General features: G+C 47.6%; 1 protein-coding gene across 1 annotated transcript in view; it reads right to left on the bottom strand.

Moving 5' to 3' along the window:
* Positions 1-23,838, bottom strand: part of GMPR (guanosine monophosphate reductase) — a 40,811-nt gene that overhangs the window by 4,066 nt on the left and 12,907 nt on the right. The window contains 4 exon segments of the mRNA XM_029244478.1: positions 1,572-1,731; positions 3,877-3,919; positions 12,492-12,598; positions 16,291-16,372. Coding sequence (XP_029100311.1) covers positions 1,572-1,731; positions 3,877-3,919; positions 12,492-12,598; positions 16,291-16,372 — 392 coding nt within the window.

Here is a 23,838-nt window from a genome sequence, read left to right as displayed (position 1 = left end):
AGAAAGCCCAGAATAAACCCACACGCCTATGGTCAATTAATCTACGACAACGGAGACAAGACTATACAATCGAGAAAAGACAGCCTCCTCACTAAGTGGTGCTGGGAACTGGACAACTACATGTAAAAAAATGAAATTAGAACATTCTTTAGCACCATACACAAAAATAAAATGTATTAAAGACCTAAATGTAAGACCGGATACCATAAAACTCTTAGAGGAAAACACAGGCAGAACACTCTGACATAAATCACAGCAAGATCCTTTTTGACCCACCTCCTAGAGAAATGGAAATAAAAACAAAAATAAACAAATGGGACCTAATGAAACAAAAGCTTTTGCACAGCAAAGGAAACCATAAACAAGACAAAAAGACGACCCTCAGAATGGGAGAAAATATGCAAAATATGCGACCAACAAGGGATTAATCTTCAAAATTTACGAACAGCTCGTGTGGCTCAATATTGAAAAAAACAACCCAATCAAAAAATGGGCAGAGGACCTAAACAGACATTTCTCCAAAGAAGACATACAGATGGCCAAGAGGCACATGAAAAGATTCTCGACATTGCTAATTATTAGAGAAATGCAAATCAAAACTATAATGAGATATTACCTCACACCAGTCAGAATGGCCATCATCAAGAAGTCTACAAACAATAAATGCTGGAGAGGGTGTGGAAGAAAGGGAACCCTCCTACACTGTTGGTGGGAATGTACATTGGTACAGCCACTATGGAGTACAGTATGGAGGTTCCTTAAGAAACTAAAAACAGAGCTACCATATGATCAAGCAATCCCACTCCTGGGCATATATCCAGAGGAAAACATGGTTCGAAAGGATACATGCACCCCAATGTTCATTGCAGCACTGTTTACAATAGCCAAGACATGGAAGCAACCTAAATGTCCATATACTCCATAAAGAAGATGTGGAGTATATATATACACGGTGGAACATTACTCAGCCATTAAAAAGAATGAAATAATGCCATTTGCAGCAACATGGATGGACCTAGAGATTATCATACTAAGTGAAGTAAGACAGAGAAAGACAAATCATATATCATGCAAATCTAAAAAAAAGAGAATGAACTTATGGTCACCAGGAAGGAAGGGTTGGGGGTAGGGATAGGTTGGGAGTTTGGGATTGACATGTACACACTGCTATATTTAAAACACATAACCAACAAAGACCTACTGTATAGCACAGGGAACGATACTCAATATTTTGTAATAATCTATAAGGAGAAAGAATCTGAAAAAAATAGATGAATATGTATATATAACTGAATCACTTTGCTGTACACTTGAAACTAACACAACATTGTAAATCAACTGTACTTCAGTTAAAAAAAAAAAACATTTAAGCCATACAGTTATTTCTTAATTGAACATCTTAATTAAGAAATATGTATGTGTTCTAGCTCCTTCCTGTGGTACTATAATATAAACAGACTCATAGTCTTTGAGACCCACTTCCACCCCATTTCTGTAAGGAGCCGGGGAACGCAACCTCACTGGTGACGGCGCTGCCCGCCCCCCCCCCCCGCTCCACCCACCCTCCATACCTGTACTCCGCAACCCCTCCCGCGTGTTTCTTCATCGCTGTCTCTGAGCTCATCCCATAGAACAGCTTGAGCTTCTGTCCATTCCTCTCGATCACCTCTCCAGCACACTCAGTATGGCCCGAAAACATCCCTCCCAGCATGACAAAATCTGCTCCGGCTCCTGCACTCCGAAGTGGGGATGAAAAGAAGCAGCAGAGAAAAGAGCTCAGAGAAAATCGGCTCTGGAAAGATGCAAGTGCTACCAACTCACCCGCCCTCCTCCTGGCTGTGGTCAGAGAAAAGCTCAACCTCCCCACTTGGAAAAAAGGTAAGGGCAGATGGGCACTGGATGCTCCAAGCAACAAGTTAGCCTCCTGAAGCTTGGGTGGTTAATAACAGTGGACAACCCTTAATGGTAATTGATGACTTCCTATCTATGACCACCTTCCACAGGTCTAACTCTCTGAAAATCAAAGAAGCATTAGTAATTGGGCAGCACCTCAGCATGTTGTCCAACCTCATACATAATACAATAACTCCTCTGCCATGTCCCCATCAGGCATCTGGTCTACCTGAAGCTCTCAGCACTCTCACACAGTGTAGATATGAAGGGACCTCAGAACAGAGAGAACCTCCTGCACTAGAGCTTGGGCGTGAAGGAGAGAAACCTGTAAGTATGTACGTCATACACATACACACACACATATGTGTATACAACCCGTAAAACTCTACCCGCACCTCTGCTGTGATAAACATTTGACTTCCAGAGTAAACAATACCCCATATTAATCACCAAATGACATGAAACTTCCAGGACAGGTACACAGGAGACTGGGGTGTTGAAACTGCCTTCGTAGGTTACGTTGGATCAGGACCACGGATGGTTGGAACGGGGTGGCGCTAACTCACTGCTGTGCCCTCAGTGTTTATCATAGCACATGGCACATGGGAGATGGGCACTAACTAGTTGTTAGGAAAGTGGAAGGCCTACGCGGAAGAAACAGGAACAGTCACTATTCCCCATCCTCAGCGAGCCCTACTGAGGGTTTATATCCAGAATGGGAGGACATCAGCGTACAGATGCTGTGAAGTAATCACGATGAAGGACAAGGAGAAGCAAACACAGGATCCTCTGAAACGTGACCTTGACTGCTTCCATCTGGTCACTTAAATATTTACAAGAGGACTTTGGCGCGTGCATCAGGCGTTCCAGTCCCTTCCGTCCAGCATTACGGAAGGCAGGGGCTACAGGGCTGGCCCCTGGGCCTGGCAATCAGGGAACCAAGGCCCAGGACCTCTCTACTTGGCAGCAAGCTTTGCAGACTCTTCCCTGCAGGGTCCCTAACACGACTGCTGGCTCCTTGACCGCCCCCCTGCCGTGATTATAAGGGGGCAGAGGACAACTGGTGTCTGGCCAGGCCTCCCGAAAACCACAACCCCAGGGGCAGATGTAAACAGCAGGAACACAGAGCACAGATCCCCTCAAACAATGCTTTGAAGTGGCTTCCAATTATTTTCCTTTCTGAACACTCTCGTGTCCCTTCCTAACCAGCATTTTGCCCCGACCTGGTCCCTGTCCCTCCACAGGCGTGGCTGCATTTCCTGGGGGAGCGCGGGGAGGGAAAGCTGCCGGAGTGGGAGTCCAGACACCACTTGGGCAGGGTACACCGTGTGCCCTATCACAAGGGAGCCCGAGACAGAACACCCATCAGTATTAAGTACACGTAGCACAAAAATCAACAGTAGAGATGCCCCTGCCAGCACACATGGCCTCACCTCGGGGTTCCCCAGCTGCGCGGCAGCTCAGAGCACAGCACGCAGAGATGCTGGACCTCCCAGTGCCTCCCCAAGAAAACACCTGGCTGGGGCGCCGTGGCCCAGCCCTGCGGGGTCACAGCCAGACGCTGCCGCCCCTGGTGCGACACAGGCTCCTCGGCCTGTGGTGAGGAACTGCGGCTAGGGCCCCCGTCCCTCCCTCAGGAGTCCCCCACGTTAGGCTCCGAAGACCCCCTCGCTGAAGTTTCGGTGTCTCAGACCCGATACAGTCCTCTTCCTCGGGTACCCTGAGCCTTCCCAGTGGTGATTTCTGGGCTATGACTTCACCCACTCCTGGCCCACAGGGCAACACCCCTCCATCTATCCCTGGGCACTCGGCCTGCTCTGCCACCAACCGGAACCAAACTGATGCCAGGATCTGGGCCAATCAGGGGCTGAAATCGGCGGAGAGGAAACTCAGGATTGGCCCTGAACTTCCTAACGTGTCTGCCACCTCCTTCCGGCACCCCTGCAAGGGAGCTCCCTCCCCTCCCCCTCTGCGGCCTCTTACCAAAGGCTTTGGCGACATCTCCTGGACACGTGCAGCCTCCATCCTTCAAAAAGGAAAGAGCAAAGAAAGGCTGTCAGTGGGAGCCTGGCCGGCCATCCCCCTCCCCTGGGGGCACTCGATGGCATCTGCTGGTCCAGCCCCTTCCTCCCACCCCTGCCTGCAGCCAAGCACACAACCCTCAGGGCCAAGGCCCGACACTCCCCTCACCACCGCACCTTCTGGTCCCCCGGCCCCGTCAGTCCTGTCTCAGGTCTGCACACCCACTGCCTGTCCCCTCCCCACCCCGAGCCCGGGCACCTGCACCCCTCCTGGGATGCAGAAGCAGGAACTGCTGAGCGGGCAGGGCGCAGGGGCTGGACCTCATCCTCTGCCGGCCCCTGCTCAACACGCCTGGCCACTGGCCAGCCACGTAACCATCATTCAGTGGTCATCTTTCCCCCACTGCCCGGTGTGAAGTGAGGTTTATTCAGCACAGAAGCAGAAGTACTTTATGGGCCAGAGAGGACACTGAATTCGCTCCTTTATACTTCCAGCCACTCCACGTGTCTCTTAGTCACCTTCCTGTAAGGTATCCAGTTACCTCCAAGTCAAACATGCATTCCTGACACCCACTGGACCCACACAGGGCCCTACGCTGGTTCAGTGCCTGGTGGGGTTGCCTGACACCTTGGGCTGCCCGGCAGTTTGGCCGTGGGGCTTATGTTTCAACACCAGGGATCCAGTACAAAGGTACTAGGACACAGACCCATTGCGTTTTCTTACAAGCACAAGAGGCACAAAATAACCAGGCTGCTTACCTCCTATTGGCAATGTGGCCCGTGTGAGGTCCGAGGAGGAAAAGGCCAGAGACGTGGCCTGGGGTAGCAGCCTGCCCAGCAGGGAGAGGCAAGAAGCAGAGGCACCGGAAGCCGGGGCAGTGCTCGGGGCTGGCGTGAAGTGCCAGAGCCCAGAATGGGTCTCGGAGGGAAGTGCCTGTCCCCAGGAGGGGGGACACACTTTGGGAAGGACACAGGAGACCCAGGCCACCCGGGCAGGAAGGTGCGTGTGGCCCTGGAGTTGGAGGGCGTCTCCGTGGAACTGGGACAAACCACTTTACAAATAGCATCTCCAGCTGAGGACATGGGTCTCTGTGACTCAATCCTTCTTTTCCGATAGGCTTTTAGCCCTGTCCCTCCGGGAGCTAGACCTCAAAATACTGCTTCCTTGCGTCTTTGCAATTCTGATCAAAAAGCAAGTGTGAAGGCTCAATCTCTGGCTTTTATGAATATTTACTGACGGCAATTATCTCCTCCTTGATCAAGTACATTATTCACCTGTGGCTTTCCTGACCCTGGAGGGCCACGGGTTCATGAGCAATTGTTTCAGAGGCAGAGTCTCTCCATAGAAGGTACCTGGCCAAGGCCCTTCATGTGAATGCAGTCAAGGCTCTGTGGATCCTGTTGGTGCTTCAAATCTCCACTATATTTACTTTCTCTTTCAAAGGTGCAACCCCTCCATGCCCTTCACTTGACCTGCCATTATTTTTAAAGTGCTTTATCTTTTTATCTAAACCAGTTCTTCACAATAGGGTTTCAAACTTATAACCTCAAAAGATTAAATAAACTCATGCTCCCAATAAAAAGGTCCCTAACATGATCTGACTTTAAAAAAAGTGTACTCGGGGCTTCCCTGGTGGCACAGTGGTTGGGAGTCCGCCTGCCGATGCAGGGGGCGCAGGTTCGTGCCACGGAGCGGCTGGGCCCGCGCGTCCGGAGCCTGTGCTCCGCAACGGGAGAGGCCACAACAGTGAGAGGCCCACGTGCCGCAAAAAAAAAAAAAAAAAAAGTTACTCACGTGCACACACACGCACAAGAGTGTGTCCTTAAGTCTTTTGCTCACTCACTAGTGAGTGATTAGCTCGTGACTACTAGGGTGGCTCGTGCTGGCTTCTGAAAATGCCACACTCATGTAGTCAGCGATGAGGCCTGACTCAGAAAGTCTGTGCTCTTGGGGCCCCAAGAAAATGAGGTCTTCTCCTCCCAGGATGGGCCAAAATGTCCACAGTTAATAGGACTTTGTGATGTGCCACAGAGAGGAAGCCATACATAGGGCCTTGTCTGTTCATTGTGCTGTGGTGGGATTTATGAAACAGATAATGCAGAGCAAACGCGCGGGACTGCAATTTAACCCAATGCAACCCAACGTCACATAACGCTTTATGGCCAAGGAGTCCTCTCCCTACTGCCATTTATAGGTAATTTCCAAAAGTGGTTAAAGCATCCTTTCATGTTCTCAGGAGGCAGAGCAGTATGGGGAAACCTCTGCAATCAGACACGCTTACTTTCATACACGAACATGCATAGCTGCACGGAGTTTTTAAAAAACAACATGCAAATATTCCAAGGGTTACTTGTTTTCCAAGAGTGTTAACATGTTTTAGTAGAAAAGGCATCACAGGACATGAGTGGCAATTCGATCTGTGAACTCTCAGCATGACCTCTTCTTAAAAATACTTGCCCATCCCTAAAAAAAGGGACAGTGAAAAGTCCGCATGCAGTGGGCAGAGGAAATTGGAATCAAGCACCGGCTACGAACAAGGGATTGTTACAAACTTCATTTTTCTATTCAAACACCACAAGAACCTGAAGCTGATCTTTTATAGGTGGGGAAAGACAAAGAGGGAGACTCAGAAAGGTTGAGTGACTTGCCCAAGGTCACACGGCTATAATAATGGAAGAACGAGACTAGAACGCTACTTAAGAGTAAACTCTGAAAATGTCTAGCAGCATACATATAAAAACATTAGCAGTGGTTATCTTAAGATGGCATTTCTATAGAAGCAAAAATAAAGAAACGGGACCTAATCAAACTTGTAAGCTTTTGCACAGCAAAGGAAACCATAAACAAAACAAAAAGACAACCTATGGACTGGGAAAGGATATTTGCAAATGATGCAGCCAACAAGGGCTTAATTTTCAAAATATACCAACAGCTCATACAACTCCATAACAAAAAAACAAACACCCCAATCAAAATAATGGGCAAAAGACCTAAATAAACATTTCTCCAAAGACATACAGATGGCCAACAGGCACATGAAAAGATGCTCATCATCGCTAATTATTAGAGGAATCCAAATCAAAACTACAGTGAGGGGCTTCCCTGGTGGCGCAGTGGTTGGGAGTCCGCCTGCCGATGCAGGGGACGCGGGTTCGTGCCCCCGTCCGGGAAGATCCCACGTGCCGCGGAGCGGCTGGGTCCGTGAGCCATGGCCGCTGAGCCTGCGCGTCCGGAGCGTGTGCTCCGCAATGGGAGAGGCCACGGCAGTGAGAGGCCCGCGTACCGCAAAAACAAACAAACAAACAAAAACAAACAAAAAAAACTACAGTGAGGTATCACCTCACACAGGTCAGAATGGCCACCATCAAAAAGTCTACAAATAACGAATGCTGGAGAGGGTGTGGAGGAAAGGGAACCCTCCTACACTGCTGGTGGGAATGTAAACTGGTGCAGCCACTATAGAAAACACTATGGCAGTTCCTTTAAAAACTAAAAATAGAGTTACCATATGGTGCAGAAATTCCACTCCTGGGCATACATGCAGACAAAACTCTAATTTGAAAAGATACATTCACCCCTATGTTCACAGCAGCACTATTCACAATAGCCAAGACATCGAAACAACCTAAATGTCCATCGACACATGAATGGATAAAAAAGATGTGGTATACATACGCAATGGAATACTCCTCAGCCATAAAAAAGAATGTAATAATGCCATTCTCAGCAACATGGATGGACCTAGAGATGATCACACTAAGTGAAGTGAGTCAGAAAGAGAAAGACAAATACCATGTGATACCACTTATATGTGGAATCTAAAATATGCCACAAATGAACTTATCTATGAAGCAGACTCACAGATACAGAGAACAGACTTATGGTTGCCAAGAAGGAGGGGGATGAAGAGTTTGGGATTAATTAGCAGATGCAAACTATTATGTATAAATGGATAAACAAGGTCCTACTGTACAGCACAGGAAACTATATTCAACATCCTGTGATAAACCATAATAGAAAAGAGTATGAAAAAGAATGTATATATGTGTGTAACTGAATCGCGCTGCTGTACAGCAGAAATTAACACAACATTGTAAATCAACTACACTTTAGTAAAATAAATTTTTTGAAAAAGATGGCATTTCCAGTAATCTTTATTTCCTTTATATTTCTAACTTTTTCTAGGCTAAACCTTTTTGGTTGGGGAATTCTTCAAGCCTCAAAGTAAATTATTTGAATGACTTTGTTTAGGCCTTTCCAAATAATGGTCTAACCGTTTCCTAAACAACTACATTAAATCAACAAAATAAGAAATTTGCCCATCAATCTTTCCTTCTTTGCAGAGGGTCAGTGAGTGGATGAGAGCCCTACTGACTGGGTGCAGACAAGGAGGGGGTCAGGGGTAACTTTGAATCAGCTTGACCTCTATCATTCCCTCCTCAAACTAGAGAAGCACGCTCTCTAGGTCTTTATCAAATGCACTGGTTAAAATTTTGGCCTTGAGTAAAGAGACAATAGTGATCCCAGCCAATCTCATCACAGGACCTTTTTTTAGGTCCCGCGAAGCACTACAAAGTCCAAGCCATTCTGGGTATCAGTGGACAATGAACTCATCTGGTTGTTCCAATCCCTGCCCTTCCTAAGGGTTCACTGGGTTCTGATTCTGATCCCTTCACTTGAAGACATTCTTGGGGACCCTGCGGGGAAAAGGTGAGCTATAAACACAGGTTAAGCTGAAGTCCCCCAAAGCAGTGTGATGGGAAAGGAGCAGACCCGGGATGCTGGGCCAACCCTGCATTCTTGGTGACTTCAGCTAGCCCTTCACCCTCGGAGTCTCCACACTTTCTAAATGAGGGTGGTCAAGGGAAGGAGTGGAACACGGGAGATGAACAGACCTCGGTTTGAGAGCTGGCTCTGCCCCCCCACCAGCAGTGTGATGCTGAACAAGTTACTTTATGTCTCAAAGCTTCAGTCTCCTCACTGGATGTGACAGTTAATTTTAGGCGTCAACTGGGCCATGGAGTGACATTTGGTCAAAAAATTGTCCTGGATGTTTCTGTGAGGGTGTTTTGGGGATGACAGTAACACATGAATCAGCAGACTGAGTAAAGCAGATTGCCCTCCCTAATGTGGGTGGGCCTCACCTAATCACTTGAAGGCTTGAATAGAACAAAAAGGCTGAGATTTCCCCAAGTGAGGGAATTCTTCCTGACTGACTGCCTTAGAACTGGGACCTTGGACGCTGACTCCAACAGAAACACTGGCTCTCTCTGGTTCTCAGGCCTTCAGACTCAGACTGGAATCACACCATCAGCTCTCCTAGGTCTCCAGCTTGCCAACCCCCCTGCAGATCTTGAGACTTCTCAGCCCCATCATTGCATGAACCAATTCCTTATAATAAATCTATATCTACACACACGCACACACACACCCTATTGGTTCTGTTTCTCTAGAGAACCCAAATACACCTGTCCAATGAAGAGAACAGCTACCTAATACCTAGATTGTTCCAAGGATGAGAGATTATAGGTGTACCGTGCCCAAAAGACAGTAGCTGCTCAATACATGTCAGCCATTACTTCCTCTAATGCTGTTTCCACCTTTAAAATGCTCTCCTTTGTGTCATGTCCCTAGCAGATGACAAGACAAAATGAACTGGTCACACCTTAATCTTCACCTACCCAGGAGGTGTCCTGGATTTCTCAGTCCTCTGCCTCTCAGAAGCCCACGTGGACCACAGTTCACATCCAGCCTCTTGGGTGTAACCGACCCCCTGCTGTGGCTTCCTTCTGAACTTCAGTAGCACACACATGCTAATTCAGCAACGAAAGTGTAAAATGAGACAGCTGGAAGGAAACTGGACAAAGTGGCAGGATCCTAACGGTTGATGGGTTTCCAGTGGGTTTAGGACGCTTGGCAAGTGGGAGAAACCTGCTTGTGAAACTCCATTAGACAAAGGGACAGTGAGAAAAACAGCTGCTTTGAACCCCAAGACACTCAGCTGCTGGTCAGAAGGAATGAACTGACGTCAAGGGTGCAGAACCTATGTAAGTCTGTGAACTTCACGGGGTCTGCATTACAGATTGAACTTCTAACCCCATCTAGGAAAGCTCTGGCCATCAATGGAAAAATAAGAACCTTGGAGCATCGGTATCACCAGCCTGGGCTGTCACTATTCCTGAGAAATTCACAGAAGCTGTTCCCTAGGTGCCAGCAGACAGAGCTCTGGCTCTGGTACACGGACCCGACCTGTGTGTACCGACCCTCGACTCCAGAAGCCAGTGGTTCTCAAATTTGGGAGCACATCTGAAGTACCTAGAGGGCTTGTTAAAAGATTCCTGGGCCTCACCTTCAGAGTTTGACTCAGTAGGTCTGAGACGAGGCCCAAGAACTTCTAACAAGTCCTCAGTTGATAATGATACTCCAGGTCTGGGCACACACTTAGAGAACTGCTGACAAAAGCTATAAAATGATGGTGGGTACGGAGATCCCAAGTTGATTTTCAGAGTCACTTGTGGTGCAAGCAGAGCCTCCACCCCTACTCCCCAAATGGTCCTATAAACTAAGCAACTGGGAAATTTCTAGAAAGACACAAGTATGGGATCTCAGAATAATTTCACAGTAAAACTTCATTAATTTGACCTCCACTGATTCAGAAATGGTGGCCACTCAAGGAAGATATATATGGTCTAAATTGTTATTAAGACACTTGATGGTGAATGGAGACTTATAACTAATTACATATGGTGCTGTGGAGGGCAAACTATGAAGAGTCTAATTCAACAGGATGGGGTCCAGGAATGTCTACGGTGAAAAGTCTCCCTGGTGAATGTCATGCAGCCGGCCCAAGACGAGGCTACGGTGAGCATTTGAGAACCATATTGGAGGACAGTGCTGTTTGCTGACTCCAGTGAGTTCAATCACCACACTCCGTAAAGGTAGGATGATGGCTCTATGTCAGCCTTTTACACATGAGTTGTTCAATAAATGGGTTTTAATTTGTTCACTGGAGCAAAAGCTAAAAGGAAAAGATATTAATTGGAAGGTCTTAGAACTCTGTCAGCAGCCAATAAATCTTTGGTCATTTATTGTGGCTTCTAGCACACAGTAGATGCTCAATAAATACGTGCTGACTGAATGGATGGATGGATGGATGGAAAGTCTGGATAAACAACTGGAAGGAGCACAGGAAGTGTGCGCTGGACCACGAGTCAAAGAACTAGATCTTCGTTTTGGTTGTAACAAGTCACGTGCCGGGAAGCAATGGCTGTAGGGCTCCAATGCCATAGTAAAACTCAAATGAGATGGTGTGCACATAGGGATTTTTAAAGAGTATTATTATACCCTCAAAGCAGGTCCGGAAATCAAATCTCACCAGCTGAAATGCTGAGCCAAAATCAACAAGAGATCATTCCACCAGGATATGAAATTTACTACATCTGGAGTTTTTACAAAATAATCTGTCAGTTACTTAATGTGGGAGCTCGGCTTAGCAACTGGACAAGTGTAAAGGTCTGAAGATTTAATTTACTATATTCAGTGCGAGTTCATTGTTACAGCACCACTAAAAATACACCACCACTTCAGAATTTATATATATATATTAAATACACATAATTTAATTATATATAATATACATGTATGTATGTATGACCCACATAAGTGGAAGCCATAGCTCTGTCCAAGTCCATCCAGTTATATCTGACATGTTCTGTCCTATTCTGAGCATCTCATCTAGAAGGGGAGAGACGTGGTAACTATGTGAATGACGGTCATGTCGATAAAGGTGGAGTAGAATAACAGATAAATTGAGGATTAACTTGACATTCATTCAATCCTTGACATTTAGTGGCTGAGTACTGAGGTGCTGTACTTCCAGAAGCTTCATGATCACTGACTGCTTCTGCTCATCTCCTTCCCATACATTTCTCCACCCACAAAAATCTAACTTCTGCCCCCAACATCCTGCTCAATCTGCCCTCACTACGGTAACCGGTGACAGCATCTGACACCGCTGCAGATATGATGAGCGAAAATGAGGTCACCCTGGAGTAGGATGGGCCTCTAATCCAAAATGACGGATGTTCTTATAAAAAGGAGAAATTTGGACACAAAGGCAAACATGCACACAGGGAGGACACCACGTAAAAACTGGAGCTCTGGTGCCATAAGCCAAGGAACTACCAGAAGCTTGGGAGGCCTGGAACAGAGCCTTCCCTGGAGGCTTCATGGCCTGCTGACACCTTAATCTTGGACTTCTGGCCTCCAGGATTGTGAGACAATATACTTCTCTTGTTTGAGCCACCCAGTCTGGGGCACTTTGTTACGGCAGCCCTAGCAAGCTAACACGTGGCCCTCTCACTTTCTCAAAGCTCCCCACGTATCCCCCCGTCATGCTACCCACCACCTCGAGCTGAATCCATAGGGAGTAGGGTCGACTGTCACCAAATGCCGTGACCATGTGCCTGGCTCACTCCCGAGCCCACAGGATGCCAACAAGGTGAAGGGCAGCCAGGGAGCAGGGGCCTTCCTCAGATGCTCCCAGACCCTTCCACCAGCCCCACTTGGACACTTACCGAGATGATGTGCCCCTTCAGGCCGTGGGCCGAGTCTGCGCACTCGATCACAGCACTCAGCTGCGGGTACCCCACTCCCGTCTTGGTGCGGGTGGTACACACGGAACCTGGATGGAGAAAGAGGGAGACCCCAAAGAGAGATGGTTATGAACGAGCAGAACGGGATACAAAACGAGCCTCCATCACCGTCACACAGCCCTGCCCCAATTTCCTGGGGGTGAACTTCCCACAGTGGCGGGAGGGGAGCCATGGGGCTGCCCCACAGCTCAATGGAGGTGGCCACCATCTGGCCTTGGATCCCTTCAGGGCTTCATCACCGTCATCTGCTATTATCCAGGACACTCCACCCTACACCTTGTCACTCTCTTCTATGACATCAGCTCCCACTTACTGACCCTCCATCCTTAAACTCCATACTTTCCCACCTTCCTTCACTTTCCACGCAACCACAAGGGACCTTCAGATGCCTCCCTGACCTTCAACCTTTGTCAAATTACTAACTTCTCTAAGCCTCGATACCTCGCTTGTAAAATGAAAATAAAAGCACTGACCTCATAGGGCTGTGAGGGAGATATTAAATGACAAGAGAGATGAAAATTGCCCAGCCTTGCAATAAGCCCCTGAGAAAAGGGAGCCGGCGCTCAGGGCATTCCTGCAGCCTCCCTCTGACTCAGCTCTGTCCTCTCCACGCCCCAGCCTCCTGGCCCCCACCCTCTCGTGGCCCATCTCCCACCCAGTCCAGCCAGGACTCTGAGGTCAGCTTCCATTGCAGAACTCACAGCAGCCTCCTCGATGCTTTCATCCCCTAGACCTCTGCCCTCCCCAGTCAACTCCAGTCCTGGTTGACTGCCTGCAGGGTATTAGTCCAGGGAGGTCCACTCCGAGTCACGCCAAGAGCATGGGCCTCTCCAGCACACAGGGCCCCTTGCTCAAGTCTCCCCCTCCCTCCCAGCAGGCGAGCACCCGCCCCGAGACCACCTGGATCAAGCTCCGGACTGTCTCCCCTGCTCTGCCGGCTCTCTCCTCCTGCCCCTACTCAGCAGGCTCCAGCCACGCTGCCCTTTCAGCTCCTCCCACCTCGGGGATCCTCTGTACAGGGTGTTCTCTCTGTGGAGCGTTCCCCTCTGCACCAACCCCCTGGTCCAGCCAACACTTTCTCATCTTTCAGGCTTCATCTTAAATGTCACTGCCACAGGGAAGTTGTTCATCACAGCCCTCATTTCAAAAACAGCATTTAAATCATTATTTGCGTAAGAACCGAGGATCTGTTTTCTCTGCTGGAGGGTAAGCTCCCTGGATATTCAGTGTGGTCAATCCAGCACTGAGAACAGAGCCCTGAACATAATAAGGGCACTATAAATAGTCACAGAAAGAATGCGTGAACTCGAGAATGAATGAGTCACCCACGTCCCTGTCTCTACAGCTTCACCACTCACTCACTCAGTCCCTCCTGCAGGTCTGGTGGTGTCGCCTCTGGGGTGCCCTGGGGCCAGTGTAAAAGCTGGGCATGAACTCCTCCCTCCCGCCGGACCCTCGGTTGAGGCTCCCCACCACCACCAGTGGCTTCTCAGCTTCCCACAGACCTCTCCCGGGGGAAGGGGGGTGTCTTTAGGGACAGGACTGGAGAACCACGGCTACACCCTGAGGCCTGGCTCCAGCAGGGAAACCGGGACTGGGGAGCCACCTTCTCCAGCATCGAGCTGCAGGGCAGAACCACCTCTTTCTGTCCATCCTCACAACACGGGCCACTCACTACCCTGGGGCCAATGACCTTCTCTCCTGACCAAGGCACCCCTGTCCCAGGCACACACTGTGCGAGGCACAACTGGAGTTGTATAACCTCTGGTTCTGGTTCAGAATTCGCTTTTCTCCTTTCCCACTCATCTGCCAGACCCTCAGCGGAGGGCAGGGGCTCAGCTGCAGCGGCCTGGAGCTCTGTACAGGCGAGGGCCAAGGCGTGGGAGGGGTCTTGATTAAGCCCCAGGTTGAAAGGAGAAACTAGGTACCAGCCCAGAGCAGGGGGTGGGGCGAGGGGTGCATTTTTAATGCTTTTTCCCAAGTGCCAGGAGTTGTTCCATAATGAACCTTTTTTAATCCTGTCATCTAGACAGTACCCAGTGTTTTTATGCTGAAGAATTCGTGAAACGTACACATCCTCTCCAATAAATTTACAGAAGTGGCTCCAATACATCAGGCTCAAAGAAAGCCTCTTACACCCTTCAGTCACGCCTGTTCTAAACAGACAGCCTGGGAGGCACACAGCGACAGTGGAAGGACAATAAATCTTCGGGGGAAAGAGACTGTATATATAGAGGACGTTTGGGAAGGAAACGAGGGCGGCTGAATGCTCAAGATTACATCAGGAACGGCTCTGAGAGCCGAGAAGACACCTCACATCCTGTACAGCACCCACCCAGCACGATGGCAGCTAGGAGACACTCAAATAGGTAACCGGTACGTGCTCTGCGTTGGGGGAAAAGAGCCTTCCCGGCCTGTTATCAGCCTATTCGACCCGATTACAAGCCTAATCTATTACAGCCCATTCTAGGCGGGCAGAGCGCCCTGTAAGCAGGAACTGGGCTTTATCCTCTCTGACTTTTCAATAATGGCAGACACCCAGTAAAGACCAAAGTGAAAGCTCGGGGCCTTTCACAAGCGTACAGGGCTCCCCCTCCCCAAGAGTCTCTTCATGTCCACCCTAGTTCCTCAAGGCTGACAACGGTGCCAGGTCACAACACAATGATGTCTTCTGCATCCTGGCAGTGCTTTCCCAAAGACTCTTCTCATATTGGTTTATTATTTGCTTCCTTTTTAGGTAGTGTCTTCTGGGTAGACGATACCTATAAAAAATCTTTGCTATTTTTTATTTCCAAATGAAAATGTGTATCTCAGGACTTCCCTGGCAGTCCAGTGGTTAGGGCTCCACACTTCCCCTCCAGGGGGCATGGCTTCAATCCCTGGTCAGGGAACTAAGATCGTGCATCCCGCACAGCACGGCCAAAAATGAATACATAAAATATGGGTTTCTTTAAAAAACAAAAAAATGTGTATCTCGTTCTTTCCTTCTCTTCAGTTTTAGTGTTTGGTTAATAATGGATGTGCGAGGAGGAATTTTAAAATGGGACAATGAAGACATTAAAAATATGGAAGCTCATGCTCCTGTCTGGCCAAAGGGGAAGGCCAGCGTCAAGTGGCCCCAAGAGAAAATGGAACCGCCCAGTATAGGATAGAAAGGTTCCTCCTCGTTCCTCAGTTCAAAATGCCGATGGCAATCCTGGGAGAGAAGGCCCAGGAGGATGTTGCAAAATCTGAGATGGATATGTACCAGGCGAGGAGCCAGAGATGATAACCGCCTAAGCCACAGGTCAAGTTCGAATGTGACCTCACAGCTGCATGCCTATTTGCAATGTTTGGGGTCCCTCGAACATTCACATAGACTTGCCCCCATGGATTCTCCACCCTTCACCTTCCTCTTCAAGGTGAATGGGATCATTCATGAGACCTCATTCTTTTCTTCCACGTTAATGTTCTGAAACCAAGAGCTCATTCAAACCACATTCAAGTTCATTCAGAACTTCCCCAGAGGCATCAGAAAGCAGCTCAATGATATATCTATTCAGGAGCCTCTTCTGATCAGAAGCTCAATGATAACTTCCAAAAGAAATGTGCTTTAAACTTGTGGATGGATCATTCATGGGGTACCTTCTGGGCATCTCCGGTCCCTCCAAGCCCCAGATCCCAATTCTCCCCGCCCCTGCCCCCCGCCCACAGCCCCTGCTGTGCTCCCAGCAAATCTTACCTGGTCCAACGCCCACTTTGATTATATCTGCTCCTGAAAGAATAAGCTCTTCCACCATCTCTCCTGTCACCACGTTCCCTGCCTGGGACAGAAAGAATACAGCTCGAGATCATGAACTACTCCTGGTGGAACAAAGATAAGTGATGGAGGAACCCCACATAAGGAGGAGCATGTTCTGAAGCCACCAGGCAGCCGGGGGACAAAAGAGAAAATGAGAGAAAACAATGGACCAATCCCTGAATAGACTTTCAGTCTGAAATTGGTGGGCTAGAGTTTTCTCCAGGTTTCCTTTCTTCTCTTTTAACAAGAACACAGAATTGGACACCCGGGGCTACCTCTGGGTGAGCTGATAGCATGAGGAACTACAGAATTACATGACTTTAGAACTCCAAGAGACCTTAGACTATCTAGGTCAGGGCTTGTTGAACCTATCAGTGATGGACAAAACAAAATCTTACAGAGAACCTAAATACATAAAATAAGCAATGAAACACTCTCTCTGCTGATTAAAATCTTTATTGTTCACAGTCTGTAAACCCCCTGAGGAACTTCTATGGCACCCAGGATTAGAGAACTACTGGTCCTCTCACAGTTGGGAAAATACCTGGGTATCCCACTCTAGGGTCAGTGGTTCCCACCGAGATACGAAAGGGCAGACAAACCCAACAGCACTGGAATGTACATCATTTGCAGAACGACATGAAGCTGTGGTCCTAATAAACACATAAGCCAGGAAGTGGCAGAATCTAAAAACCAGAAGGATGCATCTGGTTTGAAAACAGTATATGTTCTTTCACCGCAGGAGTCTGGGAACACAAAAATAGCCCTTTTTATTACAACTCACTGCCCTGTGGATCCTTCAGCTGGTACATAGGATACTTGGCAAGACGCCTGTTTAAATTTTCACAACTATGCAAAGTCTTATTTTGGGAAATGCATCCCTAACTTGTGCGACTGATTCTTTGGCATTGAAGCCTCAGGTGTCTTTTCGCTGAATTGATTCCCAGAGGGAATATTTCTTTCTCCACCTAGACAAAGTGACTTTTAACTTTGTATAAAAGGATCTTGGAAAAGGACAATGAGGAGAGCTCAAAGTTACTTTAATTCCAACAGCATCTGATAATGGAAAATGACAGACAGCCCAGAAAAAGGACGGGAACAGATGAGAATATAGTACATGATAAAGATGGCCTTACATGTCATTGAGGAAAGAACAGTATTTCAATAGACAGAGGCGGGGAAAGGGATCTTTTGGAAAAAGATACAGATTATTACTCATACTTTTCACCAAAATAAGCTTCAAATGGATTAATGAGTTAAATTAAAAGTTGTCTCCCAGATTTAGAAGAAAACTTTGAACACTTATAATAAGCATAAAACAAAAAAATATATATAAAGACCCATCTATATGAAAATTAACCTGTGTACATATAAACACACACACTCATACATATAATCAACAAAACTAATAAGCAACCTGGTGGAGAAAAGTATCTGCAATTATGACAAAGAGTCACTAACATTACAAGAGCTCTTCCAAATCTACAAGAAAAATGCTACCACCTCACAGAATAACTGCCAAAGGACATGAACAAACTAATGAAAGAAATAAAAGTGGCCACAAACATAAGGAAAGTGTTCAACCTCACTAGTAATCAAACTTAAATGAAGATACCAGCGAGGTACCACTTTTCACTTAAATTATCAATGATTATAAAGACTAAACACTGAAGAGAAAACAGATAGCTCATTCTCTGCCGGTAGAATGTCTACTCCAGAACAAGTTTTCCCAGAAAGCAATTTGTCCATGTAGAGAAATGCAAATGTATATCCTTTGATCCAATAACTTCCAGGATTTTCTCTCAAGGCAGTAATCACAAATGAGGTCAAAGATTTAACTACAAAGATGTATTATTTGTAACAGTGCAAACCTGCAAATATAGTCCCCAAAATGGGAATGGTTCGACAATCTATGACCCATCCATGTGATGTTTTCTTTTTTTTTTTTAATTAATTAATTAATTAATTTATGGCTGTGTTGGGTCTTCGTTTCTGTGCGAGGGTTTTCTCTAGTTGCGGCAAGCGGGGGCCACTCTTCATCGCGGTGCGCGGGCCTCTCACTATTGCGGCCTCTCTTGTTGCGGAGCACAGGCTCCAGACGCGCAGGCTCAGTAATTGTGGCTCACGGGCCCAGTTGCTCCGCAGGCATGTGGGATCTTCCCAAAACCAGGGCTCGAACCCGTGTCCCCTGCATTGGCAGGCAGATTCTCAACCACTGCGCCACCAGGGAAGCCCCATGTGATGTTTTCAAGATTGGTCTGATGCCATGGGAAAATGCATAAATGCTTTCAGTATAATATTAGGGGAAACAGAAAGAAATAGTAAGATCTCAATTTTGTTAGACAAGCATAGGTGTAGATGAAAACATACACCAAAATGCTGACAAATTTCGTCTAGGTGAAGGAATATTCTGACGGTTATTAATCATTCTTCTTTACAATTTCCTGGATTTGACAGTAGAAATTGTATTACTTTTATAATTGTGATTGGTTTTTTTAGGGTGTTTTTCCTTAAGCACAGGACCAGCATGAACTCTGAACCTCAAAAAGAACTTAGTAGGGGACTTCCCTGGTTGCTCAGAGTCCTCCTGCCAACGCAGGGGACACAGGTTCGAACCCTGGCCAGGGAAGATCCCGCATGCCGCAGAGCAACTAAGCCCATGCGCCACAACTACTAAGCCTGCGCTCTAGAGCCCGCGAGCCACAACTACTGAAGCCCATGCGCCTACAGCCCGTGCTCCCCAACAAGAGAAGCCACCGCAATGAGAAGTCCACGCACCGCAACTAACAGTAGCCCCCGCTCGCCGCAACTAGAGAAAGCCCGCGCGCAGCAACGAAGACCCAACGCAGCCAAAAATAAATAAATAAATAAGTTTTAAAAGAAAAAAAAGAACTTAGGAACCCAAGAAACGAGACGCCCTCATTCGTCCTCCCTGGTTGACTTGCTAAAAATTCAAAATATATTTTTAAAATAAAATTAAAGTTATTTTAAAAAATAAAAATAAGTTAAAATAAAACACTTAAAAGAAGCTACTCTAAGCTCCCTACAAGGTTTCATTTTCATTGTGGATCCCCCCCCCCACCAAACCTGATGCCTCCTACAAACCATTTGATTTTAAAAGGGCCCACTTTACACCAAATAAATTAATTCAAATCGGCTCAGGATGAACATACCAGGTACAACCGTATGAGGTCAGAGTAGGTTTAAAAGCATGGAGGAAGCTAATGCTATTTTAAGAGCCCAGAAGCTCCCCCAGGTGTCCTCGTGTCCCCTGAACCGCCTGCGGGATCCTGAACCAGTGGTCAGACGCAGTCACGGCAGAGAGGGCCGAGCGTGGAAAAACCCAGAGTGATTACAAAAGGCTTCCAGCCTGAGGCCCACACAACAAGAATGCAGATGACCAGGAGAGGATGGAGAGTGTCCACTTGCAGGAACAAAATCTGTCTGTTCAAGTTTGAAACCAAGAAGGGCAAAAATAAGGGCAGAAAGGAAAAGACAAATTCAGAAATGAGAGTGGCCAGGGGAGTGCCGTCGGGCTCCGGGGAAAGCCCAGCCCATGGCCCAGGCAGCCTGCGGGCTCCGGGTGGGGGAAGCTGGCAGGGGGTGATTAGCAAGGAGTCAGCTTATCTTGGCTGAAGCAGCTCCTGTGGGCAGCGGATACCAGAGGCTCAGAACATGACGCCCGGCTCAGTCATGACCGGGCAGCCAGGACAAAACAGAAGCTACAGACCCTCAGCTGGGCCCCAAAGCAGGCAAGTGGAGATTTCCGCTAGGCAACCCCTCTTCCTGGGGAGGCCAAGCACTGTCCAGGCGCCCCTCTGGCTCGTCCATGTCCAAGACAGGTATGAGGGTCCAGGCAAAAGGCATGAAAAGGGACAAAACAAACCTTTCAAGTACTTCTGTAGCATTTTAAAAAGTCCTCTGGGCAAGAACCAGCCCCAAGTCCTCCAGCTTTCCTTTAGACCCAGACATCTATGGCAAAGTAAGTTCAGAAAGCCCTGGGGTTGAATGATGGCCCTCCCACTCGCCATGAAATTTTAAGAAAATAGCTTCAACTTTGAGTCTGCATATATCCTGCTATAAAGCGGGACTAATCAGACCCACCCATCGTTGTCACTGTAAGGTTTATAAAGGAAGTTCAATAACCATCTCCAGAACTTTTTCATCACCCTAAACTGAAATTTCATACCCATGAAACGATAACTTCTCTACCCACTTTCTACCAGCTCCTCTGAGGCCTTTTGCCAAGAAAAATCCTCTCTGCAGAATGATCTAAGGCAGAGGTCAGCAGGCTGGATCTGGCCTGGGGGCCAACACCTGATAGAAGGTGCTGGAACATTAATGCCAGAGCCTTCTCCCATGCCCACGAAGGCGTCCCTTTACCTACCCACGCAACCAGGGACTAGGAGATGCTCTCAGGGCAATAACCACCTTGCACAGCACAAGAAACTGAGTTTACCGTATGACTCTCAGAGACAAACATCGGCTGAATCTCTGAGGCCTGTCATAGCTTCTACCGCAGTTTCAGTTCACACCAGTTCCAGAAAGAGGGTGAAAACAAAATCCAGGTAACTCGGCCTGAGAGGGCCCTTGTGCTTCAAGGAGGTACGTTCAGCTGCCCATGGCTGACACCTGTGAGGAACACTGAAGGGCGTCCGCCTCTCGGGAAGAGGCACAGAGCAGGCAGGGCCTCCACAGGGCTCAGAACCTTGTCTGACCACGACAGCTGGATAAAGAACCCAGGCAGGTGCCTGAGCCGCTGGCCACACATGGAAATGCCAAGGACGTGCCAGTGGCTAGCTGGGGATCGGCCAATGGTGGCTGACTTGACATTCCCCAGGGGAGCAGAGCTAGTCTTATCTGAACAGATTCGGTGTCATGGGCCTATGTCCTCGGGACCAGATCAGAAAGAGCCGCCAGGGACTTCCCTGGCAGTCCAGTGTTTAAGATTTCGCCTTCCAATGCAGGGGGTGTGGGTTCGATCCCTGGTCGGGGAACTAAGATCACACATGCCTTGAGGCCAAAAAACTAAAACATAAAAACAGAAGCAATATTGTAACAAATTCAATAAGGACGTTAAAAATGGTCCACATCAAAAGAATCTTTAAAAAAAAGAGCAAGCCACCAGCACAAAGGCACTTCCCAGACCCAACGTAGGGACCTCTGCATGCCAATGAGCCTGAGCTGGCAGGTGGCCTGGCTGCAGCATGGTATAAAGGAGAGATGCCAGGCCCTGGGGACAGGCGCTGGACCCCAGGCCCACCTCGCACTGGCTGCGTGACCCTCAAAACTCTCTCGACCCAAGATGAAGTTTCCCATCAATTTAAAGTACAACAGGTGCCTTTATCTTACACAGGATGAGTTATTATTAAAAGAGAAGTGCCTGGTCCACGCTAGTGCCTTTTTCCCACAGTACCTGGAATACACCCAAGAACACATCATTCCCTTTCCTCTCTGAAAGCCACCAGGCAAAGGCCCAGAGGACTTGTCACACTCTTCTCACACCCAGCATCTTCACAGGACCCTTTTCTGCCAATGACATTTTCTAAAAATCCCCGCTTCCCCCCTCTCGACCTGTGGCAGTGCTTGCCTTAGGTGAAAGACAAGAAAAAAGGGTCCACGTAAATCCAGGATGTGCTGGGCACCAGAAGCAACAAGCCGTCGCCCCTGATGCAGACACCCAGGAATCGCCAGCCTCTACCAACACCACTTCTGAGCTGCGCTTCCGTTCACTGCAGTGTAACCATCACAATAGCACATAGCACCCGTGTTATATACCTTTCAGTTTCCAAACACCAGACAAATGCATCCTCCCAATGCCTCCCAGAGCCATGAGAGAAATCACCTTCCTAAAAACCAAGGACATAGGAGTACCAGAGGTTTCCAAGTGAATCACAGATCTCAGGGGTCAGTGCAGGCAAAGCACGGCTGAGGAAGAAACACCTACCTCGCCAACCAACGAGGGAAACCAACGTGAGCAATGAGAACATATTCCCTGGGCAGCCGGCAGGCGCTGCAGAGGCACCTGCCATTGGTGGCTGCCCGGGGGTCCCTGGGAACTCTGCGTCAATCTCCCCCTCCCTGCCTCACTCCCCACACCCCAGCAACCCCCAGGCCCTGCACTGGCCACTATGCCCTTTCCCTGCCCCGCCAGTCCACACCCTTCCTGCACCGCCCGTCTCCCTGGGGCCTAGTGGAAGGAGGGAGCTTCGTCACTAAAGTTCAGAAGGACAGAGCATGTTAACAGGTCTCCAGAGCCTGGACTTTGAATTCTGACCAACCTGACCTCAAATCCCAGCTCTGCCGCTCAGCGTGGGTATGACCTTGTGAAAATCCCACCGTCAAAGAATCAGGAGTTAGGATTCCTCATCTGTGGTAAACTTGGGACAACGGTTCCTACTCTTTACAGAGATGTTGTAAAGAAGAGAAAGAACAAAGGTGAGCCTCCTGAAACACGGGTATTCAGCAAACGGTGTTCCTGTTATCAAAAACACGACAATGCTGGCGGCACCATTATGGGCGGGGTGTGAAATGAATCTTGCCGTTTCCCACCCAGCTCAGACACGGTACAGCTGGTGGACCTTGGGACAATTCTTGACACTTTCTTCTCACATGACTGGAAAGCATAAAAATACTTAAAAATTTTTGGAAATCCTTAACAGATGATTCAACTCCATCAGCAGAAATACTAATTCCTGTCTCCCAACTTCCTTAAAATGATGAAATGTGAGGAGAAATTAAATTAAAAATTTGTAAAAGGAAGACACGGAGAACAGACTTGTGGTTGCCCGGGGCGGGGGGGGGGAATTGGGGAGGGTTGGAGTGGGAGTTTGGGATTAGCAGATGCAAACTTTATATACAGAATGGATTAACAACAAGATCCTACTGTATGGCACAGGGAACTATACTCAATATCCTGTGGTAAACCATAACGGAAAATATGAAAAAGAATATATGTGTATATAACTGAATCCCTTTGCTGTACAGCAGAAATTAATACATTGTAAATCAACTAAACTTCAATAAAACAAAGTTAAAAAAGAAAAGAAAGAGAAAACTGGGTTCAAAAAATTTTGTAGAAGGAGAGTTAGGTAAATTATCTAGGGGTCAATCAATAATTGCTATGTTAATTAAGACTAGTAAAGACACACAATTACAATATAGATTTCCCAAAAGCCCAAATTTAACCCTGAAGCTTCTAGTTCATTTTTCTGTAAATCTATGTTTCCCAGCAACAAGAGATATACATTCTAACTAGCGAAGGTGTTAAAAATTAGGAAAATACCCCCCAAAAGGCAGGAAAAGTCAAACATAAAGATGTTAGATAAAACAAGACACCAACTGATGTGCAAATAATTGTTGACTATTCTGAAGTGTTCACATTGTGGATTTCAACTCTTACAGCAGAGTTTTCTACTGGCGAGGAGACTGGGGCAGAGATGACATAAATATGTTAAACAGAAAGCCAGTTACATTTTCATTTTTAAA

Source organism: Monodon monoceros, unplaced genomic scaffold, assembly GCF_005190385.1.
Source record: "Monodon monoceros isolate NGI ecotype Baffin Bay Population unplaced genomic scaffold, NGI_Narwhal_1 Super_Scaffold_3, whole genome shotgun sequence".
In the NCBI taxonomy this organism is placed as follows: Eukaryota; Metazoa; Chordata; class Mammalia; order Artiodactyla; family Monodontidae; genus Monodon; species Monodon monoceros.
The sequence above is the reverse complement of the archived record's forward strand: the minus strand, read 5'-3'. Positions and strand labels throughout refer to the sequence as shown.